At 41.0% G+C, this 19,844-nt stretch overlaps 4 protein-coding genes across 4 annotated transcripts in view; 1 reads left to right on the top strand and 3 right to left on the bottom strand.

Moving 5' to 3' along the window:
• Positions 1 to 4,301, bottom strand: part of LOC116620032 (tudor domain-containing protein 7-like) — a 40,886-nt gene extending 36,585 nt beyond the window's left edge. Inside the window, exons 1-4 of the mRNA XM_048734390.1 lie at positions 3,510 to 4,301; positions 1,674 to 1,702; positions 1,182 to 1,315; positions 82 to 130 (exon numbers count right to left, since the gene is read on the bottom strand). Coding sequence (XP_048590347.1) covers positions 82 to 130; positions 1,182 to 1,315; positions 1,674 to 1,702; positions 3,510 to 4,143 — 846 coding nt within the window. The 5' untranslated portion in view covers positions 4,144 to 4,301. The remainder of the gene's footprint in view (positions 1 to 81; positions 131 to 1,181; positions 1,316 to 1,673; positions 1,703 to 3,509) is intronic.
• Positions 4,302 to 4,621: 320 nt separating this feature from the next.
• Positions 4,622 to 7,986, top strand: LOC5501393 (40S ribosomal protein S8). The gene is made up of 5 exons (XM_001622646.3): positions 4,622 to 4,640; positions 5,606 to 5,812; positions 6,535 to 6,658; positions 6,836 to 7,017; positions 7,833 to 7,986. The coding sequence occupies exons 1-5, from the start codon at positions 4,637 to 4,639 to the stop codon at positions 7,940 to 7,942; spliced, it is 627 nt and encodes a 208-aa protein (XP_001622696.2). The 5' UTR covers positions 4,622 to 4,636; the 3' UTR covers positions 7,943 to 7,986.
• Positions 7,987 to 8,091: 105 nt separating this feature from the next.
• On the bottom strand, positions 8,092 to 17,506 carry LOC116608506. The gene is made up of 8 exons (XM_032369713.2): positions 17,307 to 17,506; positions 16,036 to 16,139; positions 15,515 to 15,701; positions 13,321 to 13,445; positions 12,676 to 12,883; positions 11,611 to 11,949; positions 10,154 to 10,468; positions 8,092 to 8,787 (listed from the first exon to the last, which is right to left on the bottom strand). Exons 1-8 carry the CDS (start codon positions 17,362 to 17,364, stop codon positions 8,519 to 8,521), a joined length of 1,605 nt encoding a protein of 534 aa, XP_032225604.2. The 5' UTR covers positions 17,365 to 17,506; the 3' UTR covers positions 8,092 to 8,518.
• Positions 17,507 to 18,839: 1,333 nt separating this feature from the next.
• Positions 18,840 to 19,844, bottom strand: part of LOC5501396 — a 32,381-nt gene continuing 31,376 nt past the window's right edge. Inside the window, exons 21-22 of the mRNA XM_048734317.1 lie at positions 19,475 to 19,638; positions 18,840 to 19,159 (exon numbers count right to left, since the gene is read on the bottom strand). Of these exons, the coding sequence (XP_048590274.1) occupies positions 19,127 to 19,159; positions 19,475 to 19,638 (197 nt within the window). The 3' untranslated portion in view covers positions 18,840 to 19,126. The remainder of the gene's footprint in view (positions 19,160 to 19,474; positions 19,639 to 19,844) is intronic.

Raw genomic sequence — 19,844 nt, 5'->3', positions numbered from 1 at the left:
AGGTATTTGAAGAATTCCTGGCTCCACTATATGTGCTCAGAATAAATGTAAAAAAAATCACAAAGCAAGTTGGATACTTACTTTTGGTTTGGCTTTACAAGGATAGAATATCAAAGTTCCCATAATAGGCCTAAAACAACAACAGAAGAAAAGGGTTACTTAAAGGGCCATTCAAACAATGACGCATGTTTTGGTTCCAGAGCAAATAAAAAAAAAAACATTTTGTAAGCTTCTTTGGTCTGATGTATTATTTCTACATAATGATATGACAATCAGAAAGAATGTGTAAAATGCATCTTAATGTAATAGAATATTTAAAAATGTTAACTGTACTCTGGGAAAGACAAAAAATAAATTACCACGGTAGCAACCAATAAAAAGATAGGAGAAAGGCAAATATGGAAAGGAAGGCATATACTATAAAGCATATATTCTAAACTGGTCAATGGTTTGTGACAATTTTTTTCATTTTGAAAAACCAAAGTTCCTAATCTGATTTTTTTTAGTCACTGGCTTGAGTCCTGGTGAGAGCTTTTGCACAATTGTCAGAGGTGGATCTAGCTTTTTGGTGAAGGGAGGCGAGGGTGAGGGGTTGGCTCTGTGACAAAGGGGGCAAGGGGTAATGTAATTATTTTTTGTTCTCGCTTTCTGATTGGTTGTAAGCTATGGTAAATCAGAGGACATCCCACGGGATTCATCATTCACACAACCCTTGCAGGTTCGCTCGAAACAAAAAGGAACGAAAAAACTTGATTCAAATTCGAGAAATTTGATTTTCAATTTTTTCTAGTAAATGTATTTTCCATCCTTACAAAAGGACACTAAAAATAATGAAAACTGCAGGGTTTTCAAGCTAGAGTCTTCAATTTTCCTTTGATCTGCGCACGCTGCTAACACTGTTTGCTTGCGCTCGTGCAAGCAAAAGAAAACACGCCATTTCAAACGAGCGCATGCTGTTTTGATTTTGCAAAATACTGTTTTCGTTGTTTGTGTTGCTACACGCCTCATGACTCCACAACATTTTGATTATGAGGTGACAAATATACTATGAGAAATTTGTTAATTACATATGGCTTTCTGTCAGCCCAAGGGAGGGAGGGGGTTAATCCCATATGCCCTCCCTCTAGATCCGCTATTAATTGTGTGGCAGAGAATAACTGTCTGGTCAAGCAAACACTTACTCCTCAAATCTTGCAATGTCTGGCATGTTCTTGAGTTGTGCGACTACATGCGATGGCAGCTCTTCATTGTATTTTAATTGGTATTCCTTTGGGAGTCGCTTTTCAAAAATGCCATTGGGCTTTGAAGCAAGTAGCTGTAAAAAATATAATTAGAAAAGAATCATTAAGAAATCTTGATAACAACAGAATTGTAATTTGCATTGAAATAATTCTAAATAATTAATCAATGCCACATATAACAACATCATGCATAGGATCTTGTAACACAATAAAGAGGGCACACATGTACACAGGGGTGTGCACTGAGTGTGTGCGCCCCTTTGGTGGGTCATTTCTTATTGGAAAAATTGCCAAACACTATCCATTTTCCTATGTTACCTATGACTGCACACACCTCTCCCCAAAAAAACCTGTCCATTTGCCGGATAGAAACACCACTGATAAAAACACAACATCATGCTATTCTACTACATCTGATCATACAGTATTTACCTGTTGGACTTTTTCCAGTACAGTAGAATCTACAATGAAAATCATGTGAGATTAAACAATTTATGCTATTAGCTTTTCAAAGAATTCTTCTTAATTGTTTTTCAAATGCTGACACTGAAATTTCTTGCAGCTTGACTATTGTACCTATAGTACTTACTGTATGCATGTCACAGCATTAATTTATAATTCATGTAACTTGCAAACTGTTTTTCATCTATCTTTATAGTTGTATCCTATATGGAACTAGGTGTTCAATTGCCCCCGGGTTTGAAGCAGGTACCCAGTCCGAGCACGGTTCTCGTATCCCGACCGAAGAACCGTGCACAGATGGTTTTAGATGCGTACACGCTTCTTCCAAGCCTTAAATCAAAACTGTGCACGGTTCAATAATTTGAATAGCCAGGTGTGTGCACGCTTCTTTCAAAGCTCTTAAACTAAACCTTGCAGTCCAACCATTCTTAAAAACCCGGTGCGTGTACGCCCTAAACAAGACCTTGCACGGTCCGGCCGTCTAAATCGTGTGTTTCAAACGATGTTTACGATTTTGATGTCAAGTTAACTCAGGCTAGCATACAATCCAACCGTGTCTCGATATTCATTAAATAGAGGACAAGAAGAATCACGAGAGCTCAAGAAAATAGTACAATAGCTTCTACGGGTTTGATCGTGAAACGAGCATTTACTCACTGTCAAAACGGTTGCGGGAGTTTTAGATTAATTATAGACGATTATGATTATCTTGCAAAATCCAAGAGCCTCGAACGTGTTACTGACTCAAGAGTCTCGAACTACTGACTCTTTATTCAGCGAAACAACTGTCTACACAACAGTAGGTTAATTGGCTGTTGACATCTCCCACTACAGTGAGCTTGTGAAGATGCACAAAACAAAAATGCTTCCGAAAGAACTTCCTATGTTATTATTTAAAAACCGTTTCATCAGCTAATTTTTAGAATACCCGGGATATAAGAAATTTGCATGTTCATTGTATTTACTGACTCGTTCTATAGAAATCGAGGTGTAAAGCTGTTGGGTCACTTTAATTAACTACGACGATACACGAAACGGATGTTACGTATATCAATCACCAAAAGGGCTCATTCAAGTGCATGGTTTTTTATAACAAAGGAAGCGCTTACATACCAAAGCTGTGCGATAAAACTTTGGCGGCTTTTATTTGACAATAAGCTGTCAAAAAGCGTTGAAAGTCCTAGCAACGGACCAAAAAGATAGTACCATAGGCCCTTAAACAGGCAAATCTCTATTGAGTGCTCAAGCTCTATTGAGAGGTCACTAAGCTAAGCTGCTTTAATTAGTTTGACTGTAGTTGATAATTGTCTAAGAAAGATAGCTGATCATGTCATCAAAGGCTAGCGAAATTTATCTTATTTGGCCACCGTAGTGCTTGGAATAGGTTTTTTCTGCCAATTTACAAGAATGAGCCAAAAAATATTCAAAAAATATTGTAATCAATCAAATAAACATCACTCTAAATAACTACAGGATTGATATTAAATGTAAGAGCAGCTTTCTCATAACACCTTGCATTGAAATATATCTAATATATCTGACAATTAGGACCTGAATATAGAACTGAGTTCATCAAAATGTATCCAAAAATAGAAATATTTTCCATTCTACAATGTACACATTTACCTTCAAAATAAAATACAACAAACAGGTGAGAGAAAGCAATAACAATACCTACATAATAAATCAGTGGGAAAGATATACCACATAATCAACAAAACAACCTAACACCTACCTTTCTATGAAGAAAAAACTACTAAATTGAGTCATCGCTATTTGGTAAAGTTACCTAAAGTTCTCACTCACCAATCGATGAAGTCTCCCCGACAAGAGAAACTGTTCTTCTAGTTGTCCCCCCGTTTGTCAAAGTAGCAGTGATCTGTGTGCCTTGAGGAATAGATATACCACTGCTCCTACCACCACCAAGCTTTTGCATTCTCGGGGGAACAAATTTCGGTTTTTGTGCGTTTCCTTGTGCCGTAAATGTGACTCGCCTTTTGGCTTGTTGGGAAAAGTCCAAGGCTCCAACAGCGGAGACGGTCACAGATCTCGGAATTGCACGTTTTGGTCCAAATTTACTCGGAGTATACATAGGTTTGGGATAGGTATTCGTGCTAGGCCTTCTAAACGGTTTCTTAAAGGCGGATTTCTTCAATTTTGGTTTCTTTTGCTTTGCGATTAGCTTTGCTACATGTTGGTCCGCCTCGCTTGCGACACCTTTCACGATTATTTCTCCATCTCTGTCCGTTTGAATCGTGGCAACTTTCGGCGAAGCTCGGAGAAAAGCCTCTAGACTAGGGTATCCGCATTTCTTGAATGGAATAGGCTCAAAAGTTATACTTTTATATTCTTTGTCAAGTTTATAGATGGGGATCCCTCTTGGAGCGCTTATGAGCACGGCTCGGAGCATTCTTTCGGTCTTTTCCTTCATTTCCTCCATGGTTTCCTTGTTGGGTTGGTTGGGTAAAGTTGTAAGAGTTTCTTAGAGGCCAGGTTTTCGTTACAGATGTTGTAGAAGTAGTCAGGGTTTAGGGGAAAGTAGAGAAAGAGGAAGTTTCATTGCAGGTTTCTGCAAATTTCGCAGATTTCTTCAAAGTGAAAGTCCCGCGGTGAGTGAAGACCACGTGAGGAGAGACTGGAACTAGTGACAAAATTAATCTACCGGGGTGGGCATAGTATGAGAAATCGTCAAAATATCCGCAATCATCAAAGTAAAATCGAAACTTTTTGATACATTTATAAAATTTAAAGGACCCTTTTTTCCAATGGACTTTTTTTATTCTTTTTCTTTTAAAAAAGCGTGCATTTCTACAATGTGCAAAAAAACTTAGGAGCCCCTCCCTGTTTTAGATTTCGACCCAGAATGCGTTGCGCACCTGTGGCTCTTCCCAGGCCCCTCTGCCGCGGTCGTTCTCTTTCGGCAGCCATCCAAAATGGGTAAGTTAGCTTTCAGAACATGTCGAAAATCTTAAAAATACTCACGATTTATAAATCATCTGAAAGAATACTCGTAGTTATTAAACTCTCTAGACCTTATTCCTTAATTAGATGGATATATCTTTCGATTTTCTCCCGTTATTCGCTCGATGAAGGCGAATGAATTTCGTGCTAGTTTTCTGTCCGTGATAACAACGTGAGAGATGTTGTTCGTTCGCATTTGTGGAAATACCAAAAATAAGAATCGCAAAGACCTGCACAGTTTTTTGGGCTTTTGTAGATCTAGAAATCAGTGATTCAGTGTAAGCTATAAAAAATATGTGATTGTACTCGAACTTAGATTTGAGAACTTCTAACAAAAATCTCCACGTCAAAGATAGAAACCATTTCTATTTGTAAACTGATTGCAAAGCTTTCAATATTTTGCTCCTGCTATGAAAGGAATCCCTAGTGCTATCCTTTTAATTATTATTTTGCTAGCTAGTCTTTCCCTTATCCTATAAATGGCAAAACATTTGTTTATATATCTGTAGAAGTACTATATACACATATACTCTTCAGAAGGTTTGATCATCGAAGATGTTTATAATTGTTCAACTGTATATCAGTTTTGTATCTGTGATAGGTCTTTTTTCAATCAGGCCGATTTTCCATCAGCCTTTAAGCATCTTTAGTTGTTTTTTTTCTCAGCTACCATATTTGATCTATTACCGAAACAAAATGCTTTCATTGTGGACAAAAATTCACCACGATATAATGTATATCAACAAAGTGGGCATTGCTGACACCTTTTAACCAAATTACAGTGATCTCAAGAGATTCCTTGCATAGCTACTGTATGTGCCACTATAAGCAGAGAAGACATTTCTTACCCACTTTAAATTACACGGATCTCAAGAGACTCCTTGCATAGCTATGTGTCACTATCAGCAGAGTAGACATTTCTGAACCACTATGAATTGCAGGGATCTCAAGAGACTCCTGGCATAAGCACCGTGCCACCGGCGGCAAGATGAAACCTCTTAGAAAGAAGAGGAAGTTTGAGCTTGGCCGCCCACCAGCGAACACCAAGATCGGCACCAAACGTATCCATGAAGTCAGAACTCGTGGTGGCAACAGGAAATTCAGGGCTCTTCGGCTTGACACTGGGAATTTCTCCTGGGGATCTGAGAGTAAGTGTTTTAGGCTGCATTTCCACTAGTACAAAATACAATTATACTCTTAGGTATAATTGAAAGTGTAGGTGATGATTAATTGATACTTGTTTGTACCATCTTGCAATGTTGTGAGTTTTTGTATTTTAAGAACTCTCACCAAAATTTTCAAAACGCTTTAACCACTTCTCATTTCTATCAATCAAGTTTTAAATTGGTACCATGACACCTTTTTTACTGTCTGATTGGTAACAGATTGGACTGCTTTTGACAGCTGTAATGTAATTTGGGGCTTGGCAGGATACACGTATTTCAAAAAACGCTGTCAGTGCATATGGCAAATGGCCATTGACAAATGGCAGTTCTATGACCTAAAAAAACACATGGATCCCAAAATATTTGTTCCAAATTCAGAAAAATATCAACAAAACATATGCTATCCATTAAATAGAATAAATAATAATAAATAGATATATTAAATATCGCCATCAGCAATATGATGAATCCTATGTAGTGGAGGAGATTGCATGCCGTCTTGGCATCATTGCAACTCCTGTGACCCTTTACACTGTCATAGTTACACTGATTGCTTGATGCCAAAACACCGTGTGATCTATGTAATTTTCTATCACAAACAGCTCTCAAGGATCTACATACAAAATAGAATCCGGATGTTGTGTCCTGTTTTATCTTCATACAAAATATTGTACCTTACACTCTCTTCTCCTGTTGTGCTATAGGCTGTACCCGCAAGGCTCGTATCATTGATGTTGTCTACAATGCCAGTAACAACGAGTTGGTCCGTACCAAGACTTTGGTGAAGAATTGCATCGTCCAAGTTGACAGTACACCCTTCAGGCAGTGGTAGGTGGGAAAAAAAATACAGAAATGCAGAATGACGCAGTCATCTATTTCCCCAAACTTCTGTATTTTGCTTTTATTCACTGTATACTATGAGCTGGTACCCCAGACTGACAGTCCTCATTATGTAGCCTCAGAATTTCTGAGAAGTTCCCTAGCTAACCTGACACTTATGTCCAGGTATGAGGCACACTACGCAATCCCCATCGGACGCAAGAAGACCAAGCAACCCACAGAGGAGGAGCAAGAAATCCTTAACAAGAAGCGCTCCAACCACTGCACGCGCAAGCTTGAGACTCGCAAGGCTAATGCCAAGGTTGCCCCTGGCATGGAGGAACAGTTTGTGACTGGACGTCTTTATGGTAAGAGAGATGAATAGGTCTCCTTAACTGGTGTGTTATTTATCTATATAATTGTTTTAATTTCATTAAATCTCATCTAATTACAAAGACATAAAAATTTCCACAAAGAGATTAGAATGAACAATTTTCTGTTTTTTTCTTGTACATTTATGGAAACATTCTGTGGGAGTGGTTGCATGGTTCTTGGAAGAAATAACTAAAGAATAATTAATGTGTCCCAGTTATTGGCATGAGCTGCTGTGGTGTCCATATGTTTGTCTCAGGATGGCTTTTTTTGTATGTAAATAAAACTGTAACAATGTTGCACTTTTAAAAAATAATGCTAAAGGCATCAGCAAAATGATGAATCCTATGTAGTGGAGGAGATTGCATGCCGTCTTGGCATCATTGCAACTCCTGTAACCCCTACACTGTCATAGTTACACTGACTTGTACATACATGCCTTTGGGATTAAATGCACAGAAATGTGTGCCTTCACTGTGTGCAAAGCACTCTGATGATGTCTGGAAAGAACAAAATTAAAGAGCTGTAAAAAGGTGTGACAGCATTTGTTTTTCGCTTTGACCAAATATGAGTTTGAAAACTTCAAGCAATGCTTTATTTTGTGTTGGCCTTGCTAAATAACACCATGCTTTAATACGACTGATTGAGCAGCGTCATTTGAAGGCCATTTGTTAGAAAACTTGTAAAATGTTAAGATATATTTGAGCTCACTCAATGCACTTCTCGATAAATTTATTAATAACTTCTAGGCAGTTGTCAACATTGACTTTATGAGAATCAAGACTGATTTCAAGTATTTCTATCTCCTTAGCGTGTGTCTCATCCCGCCCTGGGCAGAGTGGCCGTTGTGACGGATATATCCTTGAGGGAAAAGAACTCGAGTTCTACATAAAGAAACTCAAGGCTAGGAAGGCCAAGTAAACCGCCGAATTGTGAACAATATTAAAATCTTGTGAAAAAAAAAACTGGTGTCTGGTTGTTTTAGATATGGTTTGCAGTCAAATCGACTGAGCGAACATATGCGCAATGTAACCCCCATCCCTCACCTTGACGCTGAAAAAGTGAGTCAATTCTCATTGAAAAATAATTTAATACTACATTTTTCCATAACAGACCTATAAAATCATCCTAAGCAAATCTTGGTAATTCTCCTGTCTGGTCCTTGCTTATTTTTATTTTATTCTACTTTTTTTTCCTGCTTTCTTTTTTTTTTTGTAGGGGGATGGGCTGTTGGACTTGAATCATTAAGTTTTAAAAATGCTCTTTTTATTGAGAAGATCAATCTCTGAGCAGTGGCACTTCCTTATATTACTAAACAACTCCACAATATTAAGTTTCTTTTTAAATTCTATACGAAAATTACTCCAGCTTGGAGTAATGTTGAATTTGAGCACACCGATTTGGCGGCCAATGTATTTACATGCGAATGTTCATCTAGCGAATAAGACTGTTTTTGCGTGATTTCAAATTCCGTGGAGACGCAGCATGAGATTATGTTCATTTAGTGGCCAAGACTGTTTCCACTCTGTTCTGTGGCTCCGCCTCTTGTGTCACCATTTTCTGTTGATCCTCGTGTACCACCTCCATGACCTCTTTCTCCCCTGTGATAAACGATGCGCTACTATCCCCAGGGTGGACCCCACTGCCAGTTTGCTCTCCACTCAGGGAGGGGGGCACAGGCTCATTGATTGATGACTGTAGTGGCGCGGAGTCTGCGCTTGGTGCGACCGAGGGGGGTAGTGTGGGGGGTTTCGTGGGCTTTGGTGCTGAAAGTATAATAGCAAATTAAAAAAAGCGGAATTTTCAGATCTGGGTGCTAAAACGCTCAGCGCAATGGTATATTTCCGGGTATAATCATATGCCTTGCTTGAGCAAATTATAAGTACAACGATTCCTTTACCTACGCAATGGTATACTATCGTGTCTAGTCTTGCCCTTCTTATTGCTTAGCATAGTATAGCAAGTGCAACAATTCTTTTACCTATGCTAAAATCCCCTCTCCTGACAAACACGATAATATATTTACGGGTCTTTTCGTGCATACCCCCACCCCCGCAGACGTAGGCTAAATTATACCCTGCATTCAAGAAAATTGTGGCAGCTCCTTTACCTATGCTAAAATCCCCTCTCCTGACAAACACGATAGTATATGTACGGGTGTTTTCATGCATACCCCCACCCCCGCAGAAGTAGGCTAAATTATACCCTGCATTCAAGAAAATTGTGGCAGTTCCTTTACCTATGCTAAAATCCCCTTTCCTGACAAACACGATAGTATATGTACGGGTCTTTCCATGCATACCCACTACCCCGCAGAAGTAGGCTAAATTATACCCTGCATTCAAGAAAATTGTGGCAGTTCCTTTACCTATGCTAAAATCCCCTCTCCTGACAAACACGATAGTATATGTACGGGTCTTTCCATGCATACCCACTACCCCGCTAAATTATACCTTGCATTCAAGAAAATTGTGGCAGTTCCTTTACCTATGCTAAAATCCCCTCTCCTGACAAACACGATGGTATATTTACGAGTCTTTCCATGCATACCCACTACCCCGCAGACGTAGGCTAAATTATACCCTGCATTCAAGAAAACTGTGGCAGTTCCTTTACCTATGCTAAAATCCCCTCTCCTGACAAACACGATAGTATATTTACGGGTCTTTCCATGCATACCCACTACCCCGCAGAAGTAGGCTAAATTATACCCTGCATTCAAGAAAATTGTGGCAGTTCCTTTACCTATGCTAAAATCCCCTCTCCTGACAAACACGATAGTATATTTACGGGTCTTTCCATGCATACCCACTACCCCGCAGAAGTAGGCTAAATTATACCCTGCATTCAAGAAAATTGTGGCAGTTCCTTTACCTATGCTAAAATCCCCTCTCCTGACAAACACGATAGTATATTTACGGGTCTTTCCATGCATACCCACTACCCCGCAGAAGTAGGCTAAATTATACCCTGCATTCAAGAAAATTGTGGCAGTTCCTTTACCTATGCTAAAATCCCCTCTCCTGACAAACACGATAGTATATTTACGGGTCTTTCCATGCATACCCACTACCCCGCAGACGTAGGCTAAATTATACCCTGCATTCAAGAAAATTGTGGCAGTTCCTTTACCTATGCTAAAATCCCCTCTCCTGACAAACGCAATACTTGGGTGCGCATGTCTGATCTCTTTGGGTGCGTCTTTAAGGGTGCAGTAGTCCGGGTTGGTGCACATGACAGAGTAACACAAACCCGCCATCATCTGAGCAAGATGGCACGTCTTGTCCGCGCAGCACTTGTGAATACAGGCTTTCATGGTTTTGGCATCCTTATGGGGGGTCAGTTTACCGGACAGCATGCCCGCTTTTAGGACAGTCTGGTGATGGATTTTGCCGTCCGCGTGACAGACGTTGTCCCCGGGTTTTATAAGCTTGACAGGGGTACCGTCTGTTGTATAGATGAAAATGGTTATCACTATGCAGTCATCATCTTTAGCATCCTTGTAGATCCATCCTTGAAGACAAGAGACCGGAAGCGGCGGTGTCCCTCTGTCCGCCACTTCCGGTCTTCTTAAGGTCGCTCGCGCGCGTCAATCAACAGATCACAAACTGAGCGCATCAGCAATTTTAAACTTCGCACAGAAGCGTCAATGTTTATGCGATTGCTCTAGTTTACCAAAGACGACTTAATGTATGGAGATTGCACACAGTTAAAAGTTGTATTTGTATTATCACGCAATAATGTAGTAGCACATAAAAAGTAAACAACATGTTTTGCACTTATTCGAGACTGACGCAAAATTGAGCGTTAGCTTTTTGACGATATTGCCAAAATCAGTTCAATATGTGGTGATACAGCCTCTGTGAAGGTAAGAAAAAAATCTGTGGATGGTAAAAATAGTTAGGTGTATATTTAGAATTTCGACCCTAAAAATTGACGGCGAAGTTCAGCCCGTTCGAACAGCATTCATGTCAGCCTTTATTACCCTTTATTTATTAGCCTTTATTCTTTTGGTAAAAAATGTAGAGCAATCGCATAAACATTGACGGTTCTGTGCGAAGTTTAAAGATTGATCTTTAGACACCACTATCACAAGTGCTATTACCACCACAGGGATCATCATATAGTTACCATCATCATCACAGCCGCATCATCATCATATAATCATCATCATCACCGCCGCATCATCATCATATAATCATCATCACAGCCGCATCATCATCATATAATCATCATCACAGCCGCATCATCACCATCATCACCGCCGCATCATCATCATATAATCATCATCATCACCGCCGCATCATCATCATATAATCATCATCATCACCGCCACATCATCATCATATAATCATCATCATCACCGCCGCATCATCATCATATAGTCACCATCATCACCGCCGCATCATCATCATATAATCATCATCATCACCGCCGCATCATCATCATATAATCATCATCATCACCGCCGCATCATCATCATATAATCATCATCATCACCGCCGCATCATCATCATCATATCATCACCATTATCATCACCGCCGCATCATTATCATAATATCTTCATTATCATCACGTATATACTCACCATCTTTTATCGCTACCCCAAACCTCCTCTTCACAATAAACTGCACAGTCCTCTTGTGTTTCTTGTCACTCTTGACGCTATCTCTCAGCTTGGTATCATCCACAACACGACACCCCTTCTCGTCATAGCAACTGACCAGAAAGCAGTTCTTGCCGAACATGTAAGCGAGGTCACAAGTGGCGTCCTCGCAGCACATCCGGGTACAAATATGTGACTTGCCTACGGCACCCAAGTCTTTGAAGTGCCCAGCCTTGGGGCCCGCTAGTAATGTGGAGCCTTCGAAAAGCTTGCTCTGCACGCAGTGAAGATGGTGGGGGGACTTGCCAGAAGGAACGCTCACTGAGGGGGGAATAAAAATTGAGTCAGTGACGGGCCTCCTGTGGTGCTTTGTCGCAACGGGCCGTTTTTCAGAATTGGACGTGTAAGCGTGGCTTAAACAGGACGTCTTTTTTACAGCCGTCTTGCAATTTTGGAAAGATTTTGTTTTATTAAGGCTTAAAATGTTTGTCAAGAAAAACAAAACTGCAAATATTTACAAGAAGACTCGAACAAACCCCGGCCTGCTGAAGTTTTTGCGTTCAATTTGCATCATCTGGAAAAAGGTAATTGAAAGGTAATTCAGTCCAAAAATACTCTGTGTATGCAGAACAATCCATAGCCTATGTAGTTTGGACTCAAGTATCAACTTTAATGCCAAACAATCATAGAAAAACGACCGGCGCTGACTATGATATACTGTCCTCAAACAATTTATATACACCAGAAAAGCGCCTCTCGCCGCAATTATTTAACCAGTATCGGGGACGTAAGCCGCTGGGGATTCTCGCCCGCAGTACTTCAGTGACAGTGCTTACACATAGACTAACCCATCCTCATGATTGAAACTACGACCAGTCCGTATCTACGCACTGACAATTAGTAGTCAGTGTGAAGTAGTCATCGCACATGAAGGTATTTCATCATCTAATTTACAAATATTAGACGTTTCATTTGATTTGTGGTTGAATAACTAAGGGCGGTCTGTAGGACCTGCACTATCAAAGAGGTTGAATACGACAAACTTACCAATTTTCTTATTCTTTTCAAATAACCACGGCGCCACAAACGCCATTTTCTGCTTGAATGAATATTCCTCGCCTCGTGCCGGCAGTGCTTGGCAGCGGTCTTCCGAATAACACTTCACAAGGTAGCAGCGGTCTTGCAACATGAAAGCGAGGTCGCACTCGACACGTGACTCGCAACAATAGCGGACGCACGTCATGATGCTCTTGACCTTAAAGAAGAAAACACGTGATCGTAGCCTGAGCACTTATTCGTCAATTAACACGTGATTATAATCTGAGATCTCATTGGTTAATTATCACTCTCCAACTAGTTGATTTTTACTCCGCAACTATTGATTTTTACTCCGGAGCTATTATTGGTCAAATGGACTTGTGACCGTGCGTAGCCCGAGCTATGATTCCATTTGTCACGTGACATTATACAGAATATAACCTGCTCAACAGTAGCCTGCGTGCAGCCGGAAATAGTTCCATCATTTACGGTAATAATGGAACTATTTCCGGCTGCATGCAGGCTAGCTCAATAGGCGCTAGTTGCGTGAAAGCCCGAAAAGGCGAGCTAAGATGCGCGAAAAAACGGAGGCGATAGCGAGCAGATGAGCGCTTCGTCCGACTAGACACGGTTATCACTGAACGTTTCTCTCACCTTTCCTATGTCCGTGAATTTCCCGGCCTGTAATCCGGCCTCGAGCTTGACGTTATATAAGACTTCATTGTGAGGACACTTTGCGTCGGGGTCAAACTTCTCAATCTCACTTGTGTTACCTTTGACTGAATAGGAAACGTATTGTCATTCAAGGATATATAAACATGGGCCACCCGCTTATGTCCGTCATAAAGACTGGCCCTTTCTCCATGCCACCGGTTCGCCCCTGACATCAAGGACTCTCTTGTCATCTATTCTTGGTGTATGGATAATATTTTTTTTGTTTGTCACTCCATATTTGTATGTCACTCAATGAGATTAGCCCCTCCTCTATGTCACTTACTGAGATAAGCCCCTCCCATATCTCACTTACTGAAATAAGCCCCTCCCATATGTCACTTACTGAGACAAGCCACTCCCATATGTCACTTACTGAAATAAGCGCCTCCTATATGTCACTTACCGAGATTAGCCTCTCCCATATGTCACTCAATGAGATTAGCCCCTCCTCTATGTCACTCATTGAGATTAGCCCTCCCATATGTCACTTACCGAGATTAGCCCCTCCCATATGTCACTCACTGAGATAAGCCCCTCCCCTATGTCACTTACCGAGATTAGCCCCTCCCATATGTCACTCACTGAGATTAGTCCCTCCCCCATGTCACTTACTGAGATAAGCCCCTCCCCCATGTCACTTACTGAGATCGGCAGCTCCCATATGTCACTCACTGAGATTAGCCCCTCTCCTATGTCACTCACTGAGATTAGCCCCTCCCCATGTCACTTACTGAGATCGGCAGCTCCCATATGTCACTCACTGAGATTAGCCCCTCTCCTATGTCACTCACTGAGATTAGCCCCTCTCCTATGTCACTCACTGAGACAAGCCACTCTCATATGTCACTCACTGAGATAAGCCCCTCCCCCATGTCACTTACTGAGATTGGCCCCTCCCATATGTCACTCACTGAGATTAGCCCCTCCCCCATGTCACTCACTGAGATTAGCCCCTCTCCTATGTCACTCACTGAGATTAGCCCCTCCCCCATGTCACTTACTGAGATTAGCCCCTCCCCCATGTCACTTACTGAGATTAGCCCCTCCCCCATGTCACTTACTGAGATTGGCAGCTCCCATATGTCACTCACTGAGATAAGCCCCTCCCCTATGTCACTTACCGAGATTAGCCCCTCCCATATGTCACTCACTGAGATTAGCCCCTCCCCCATGTCACTTACTGAGATAAGCCCCTCCCCCATGTCACTTACTGAGATCGGCAGCTCCCCATGTCACTTACTGAGATCGGCAGCTCCCATATGTCACTCACTGAGATTAGCCCCTCTCCTATGTCACTCACTGAGATTAGCCCCTCCCCCATGTCACTTACTGAGATCGGCAGCTCCCCATGTCACTTACTGAGATCGGCAGCTCCCATATGTCACTCACTGAGATTAGCCCCTCTCCTATGTCACTCACTGAGATAAGCCCCTCCCCCATGTCACTTACTGAGATAAGCCCCTCCCCCATGTCACTTACCGAGATTAGCCTCTCCCATATGTCACTCAATGAGATTAGCCCCTCCTCTATGTCACTCATTGAGATTAGCCCTCCCATATGTCACTTACCGAGATTAGCCAATCCCATATGTCACTCACTGAGATAAGCCCCTCCCCTATGTCACTTACCGAGATTAGCCCCTCCCATATGTCACTCACTGAGATTAGCCCCTCCCCCATGTCACTCACTGAGATAAGCCCCTCCCCCATGTCACTTACTGAGATTAGCCCCTCCCCATGTCACTTACTGAGATAAGCCCCTCCCCCATGTCACTTACTGAGATAAGCCCCTCCCCCATGTCACTTACTGAGATCGGCAGCTCCCCATGTCACTTACTGAGATCGGCAGCTCCCATATGTCACTCACTGAGATTAGCCCCTCTCCTATGTCACTCACTGAGATAAGCCCCTCCCCCATGTCACTTACTGAGATTAGCCCCTCCCCATGTCACTTACTGAGATAAGCCCCTCCCCCATGTCACTTACTGAGATAAGCCCCTCCCCCATGTCACTTACTGAGATCGGCAGCTCCCCATGTCACTTACTGAGATCGGCAGCTCCCATATGTCACTCACTGAGATTAGCCCCTCCCCCATGTCACTCACTGAGATAAGCCCCTCCCCCATGTCACTTACTGAGATTGGCAGCTCCCTTGGCAACTCTCACCACTTGCATCCCGACATCCTCGTCGTCACTGCGCACAGTCTCGCAGGACGTCTTATTGTAGCACCTGACGCCGTAACATGTGCGACCATTCATCATGGCGAGGTCACAGTGATCAGACAGACAGCACTTGTGGAGACACTCCTGGATGTTTTTTACCTGGGAATGCGAGGGAGAGAGAGAGAATAAAACCAAGGATAATACGGAAAGAGAAAAATGATCTGAGTAAGGGAAAAATGTACAGTAAACGGTGGCAGCGGTAGTGAGAAAGAGGCGAGGCAAATCACCAAGGAAAAGTGTTGCAGGGGAGAGATCATTCAGTTGATTTAACGATTTTGGTATTTCAGAACATTTCCCCGGGGGCATACCACGTACCCGTGTTTCGGGGAAGAAAACAAAGAGAAAAGAAAACAAGATCAAGAATAAGAACAGGAGGGAGAAAAAATAACATCGACCCCCAGTTTTTATACCAAGAACAAAAAAAAAAACCCACCTCTCCTCTGTTTCTGATGAGTCCTGCCATCGTCCCATCTCTCAGGGTCACGCCGTACTCGATTTGTCCCTGGCCGCAGTTGTACTCTTCCAGGATAGTATGCCCTATGCAGAATGTGCCGTTAATGTGTATATAATAGATGTCAATCGAATTGCGGTAATTAGCCGAATTCCTCGAATTTCTTTTAGATATGACTAAAATGACAATTTTGTCATGAAGTTGGATAATGTTCCTGTTTGTTGTGTAAGTTTCGATCATTTTTATGCAAAAGCGGCCTCATAAATGTGATTTGTAATTTAGCGTCATTTGAGCGCGTATTTGCCTTGTTTGCCTTTCGTCCGCCTTAAAACTGCCCCCTGTTTTTTTAATAAGCCTTAAAAAGCCCTTTTCAGCCACAGCTTGTTGATGTCCCCCTCAAAATCTAATGACAAATCATTGGAAGTAATTGATAAAAAAATAAAATTATTGTTTTATACGTCCTGTATCATTTTCGATCGCAAAAAAATGCAGTGGCTTTCGCTAATCAGTCGATGGGGAACGGATGCTTTTTCTCGCGCTTGACGGACGGCTAATAGAGACCTTTTAGAATTATGTTCCCTGGGTCTTCTTTGGGTGTTTTAAACGGCGATAATTGCCTCGTTAGAATGGAAGTGGAATTCTTAGTATTTTTTAGCAACTTATGATTTGAACGCTGCGTCTAATGCTACGCAGCAAAATACGCCGTTTCCATGTCAACTTGTAAAAGACTGTTTTATCTAACAGTTGTAAAAATCTACAAGGTTTGTTAGAATCAACGTCAGAATCGCAAAACATCATTCTTAGCATCCAGCCTGTAAGAAAATTTTGAACCCTTTTGAACCTGCTATTTCGTGTTTATTTTTTCGACCAATCAAAACAACATGATTCTACCCCGAGTGCATTGTTTAACAAAAATTTGAAAGTGCTATTAATTTCCTTGACTAAAAGACAAATCAAGTGAAGGGTACATGGCAAAAGATTGAAATTATTTGATTATATGATTTAGTAGGAGATTAGTCGGAGAACACCACGTGATTCGTAGTGATATAATCGCTCTTCACCTGCTTCGATGAACTGTCCAAATCATGAAAGAGACCATTTGATCATAAAGCATATAATTTTGTGCTTAAAGCTATGCCCCTCTCTTATCAAAATCACCTCGCTAACTTGATCTCCCCTTAACTCGATACAATCTCGTCGAGCAATAGTCTTACGGAATCAGAAAATTCTTATATTAAAAGAGACCATCTTACCTGATATTGTTGACAGCATACAAACAAAAAAAATCCAAATTCCATTTTGTAGTGCCATGCTTTCTGCCTTTATTTACGAAAATTCTAATAATCTTTTAAATCATAAAAGAGGTTGTATTATTTTCACGTGGTTTCGAAGCTGAAAGGATCCATTTTGTCTTATGTTTAGTGTTGTTTAGTGATGTGACCTCAGTCTTTAGTTATTCATGGTCTACCTGCGTGTCACGTGACAGCCAATCAAAGTACCTGTTTTGGTCCACTTTTCCACTTTCCGCTCCTAGTTGGTATATTTTCAAACTTGCATAAATTGATAAAAAATATATGATTAAAGTGAAGTAATGTAAATATAAGTTTACGTGACACATATTTCGATCGATGAGTCGGCAAAAATGAATATAAAAACTTTGACCAAGCCAACATCTCTAGCAAAAAGTATCAAACAAGCAATAAGCTTGGCTAAATTAAAGACAAAACAAGATCTAAAAACAAATATATATCGAGCAGAAAAAAATGTCACCTCGTCAGATATCAAATGGACGGTTCTTTAAACAAATTGCTATCTATAATATTTAAAGCCAGTCTAGCGGATTTCCAAAAAAACGTTATTTTTCTGTCACAAAAGTCTTGCGATCTGTAATAAAAGTTTCTTTATATCATAAAAAATACAGTTTTATTAAAACAATGCGACACATAGGCGGCGATATTACGAAAAATGTTTCAAAAAACCTCGTTTCACATCAAATGGGATAATTTGTTAAGTGCCTAGGGAGATATAATTAACAAAATATTAAATGTGACATTGACATTTATATATTGCATTTCAGCGTTCATAAACGATGCTCGAGGACTAAAAAAGCCAACATCTTGGAAATGCGCATTTCAGCCTGTCTGGAATGCAAGGTACCAATGGCCAGCATTGTAGGAAATTGTGACTCCTCCAGTATCTCTTCGCAGTGATACTTAGAGGGTTCTTCCATCATGTCCACATAGACATTAACGCTACCCCAATGAAATAAGGGGCGCACCCAGGATTGCCTGAGGGGGATGGGGGGGGGGGGGGGGGGTTTGCAGTGATACCGCGCTTGCCCCAGGCTTTTTTTTTAGACCATTTAGAATTTGCCTGGGTCGGCCCTAATCAAAGAAGATTGAATATCACTGCTGGGATGAGATACCAAAAGGATGATCTAGTAGAGGATAAAAGAATATAGGGGGGGGGGGGGGGGTAGATAAGATTGTCCGGACATACATTGTATTGAAACTCGATTCCTCATAGAAAAGTTTTTAAGATGGATCTAGTGACCTATTACCAGAGCTAAGGATGCCGATTTGAATGATCCGTGGTCAGTGCATTACTTCCCTGGACCCCACCCTGCGGTTTTCTTAGAAACAGAACATTTCTATTTATTGACTTATCCTATGTATCAAACTGTGTATGTAATGTTGTTAAGTAGGTGTATTTTTGTACTATATTTGTTTTGGTTTATTCTTTTATACACGCATAAGCGTTTATCAATTAATAAAACAGACACAGACTTCGCATTGAATTTTTTTATTTACATTTTGTATGCATAACTTAAATTTAATTACAAAAATAGTTAGTATAAAAATAAAAATTACTTGTACAAAAATATATATTATCTACCTAAATGTCAAAGTGGATTAAAAAAACAACAGAAAATAATGTTTAATTGGCACCAGTGTACTCTAGTGCTTTTTTTTTCTGTTGCGCTAGCCGACCAACACTTTTACTATGGCAGTGGTCTCACGCACGGGTTTAAAAAAGTCTATATTGCCTAGCTACCTATTATCTTCCTAACGAATCACTCCAGCCAAGAGAATAGAGACTTTTTAGCCTGAAACAACAACAATAACAATACAATATTTAAGAATGCATTCCTACAGACATTATAAATATAGGAAAGCGAGTACGAAGGATTTGCCTTGCTGTGGATGGTGACAAGGGAGGGGGGGGGGGGGAGGGAGGGTTGAAGGGATTGCACTTATAGATATGCCTTGTAGGCATAAAAATGTCCATGCAAAACACTTGACATTTGGCAATTCTAATACGAAAGGATTATTGGCTGAAAACAATAACGCAGGGCGTTGCTGAGTAGGGCTCAACTCAATGGCGCGCACCAAATGGATGACAAGACGTGAGCAAAACTTACCGCCTCTGCATCCTCGGCTTTTTGCTCTGCTCGCTTCTTGTAGAACCTTACACCGTAAGCAATCCCAGCAATGAGCACAGCCATGGCAACAATGCCGAGCGCACCAAACGCGGCCATGCCCGCAGAGACCGTGATGGACTGGGCGCCACTGTACGAGCGGAGTTCTAGACAATAGATGGACAAGTCAGTACGATGATTATCGCATCACGTGATAAAAACGATTGGCTGAGTATTATCGTCAAGAATTTTCCTAACATATCAATTTTCACTTTTAAATAGGGCTGGTTAATATATGATGGTGGCCATTTAACTGGAATGGAATTACACATTATTCTCTCTACTAAAAACAGTGGATTTTCCGTGCCGTAGT

This window comes from Nematostella vectensis, chromosome 11, assembly GCF_932526225.1.
Source record: "Nematostella vectensis chromosome 11, jaNemVect1.1, whole genome shotgun sequence".
Lineage (NCBI taxonomy): Eukaryota > Metazoa > Cnidaria > Anthozoa > Actiniaria > Edwardsiidae > Nematostella > Nematostella vectensis.
The sequence above is the reverse complement of the archived record's forward strand: the minus strand, read 5'-3'. Positions and strand labels throughout refer to the sequence as shown.

Coding starts and splice junctions, on each gene's coding strand:
- LOC5501393 (XM_001622646.3), top strand. Junction 5,813..6,534: donor TTTCTCCTGGGGATCTGAGA/GTAAGTGTTTTA, acceptor GTTGTGCTATAG/GCTGTACCCGCAAGGCTCGT. Junction 7,018..7,832: donor TGTGACTGGACGTCTTTATG/GTAAGAGAGATG, acceptor CTATCTCCTTAG/CGTGTGTCTCATCCCGCCCT.
- LOC116608506 (XM_032369713.2), bottom strand. CDS start 17,364: ATGGCACTACAAAATGGAATTTGGATTTTTTTTGTTTGTATGCTGTCA. Junction 15,702..16,035: donor TCATCAGAAACAGAGGAGAG/GTGGGTTTTTTT, acceptor TCGCATTCCCAG/GTAAAAAACATCCAGGAGTG. Junction 11,950..12,675: donor TGAAAAGAATAAGAAAATTG/GTAAGTTTGTCG, acceptor TTCCCCCCTCAG/TGAGCGTTCCTTCTGGCAAG.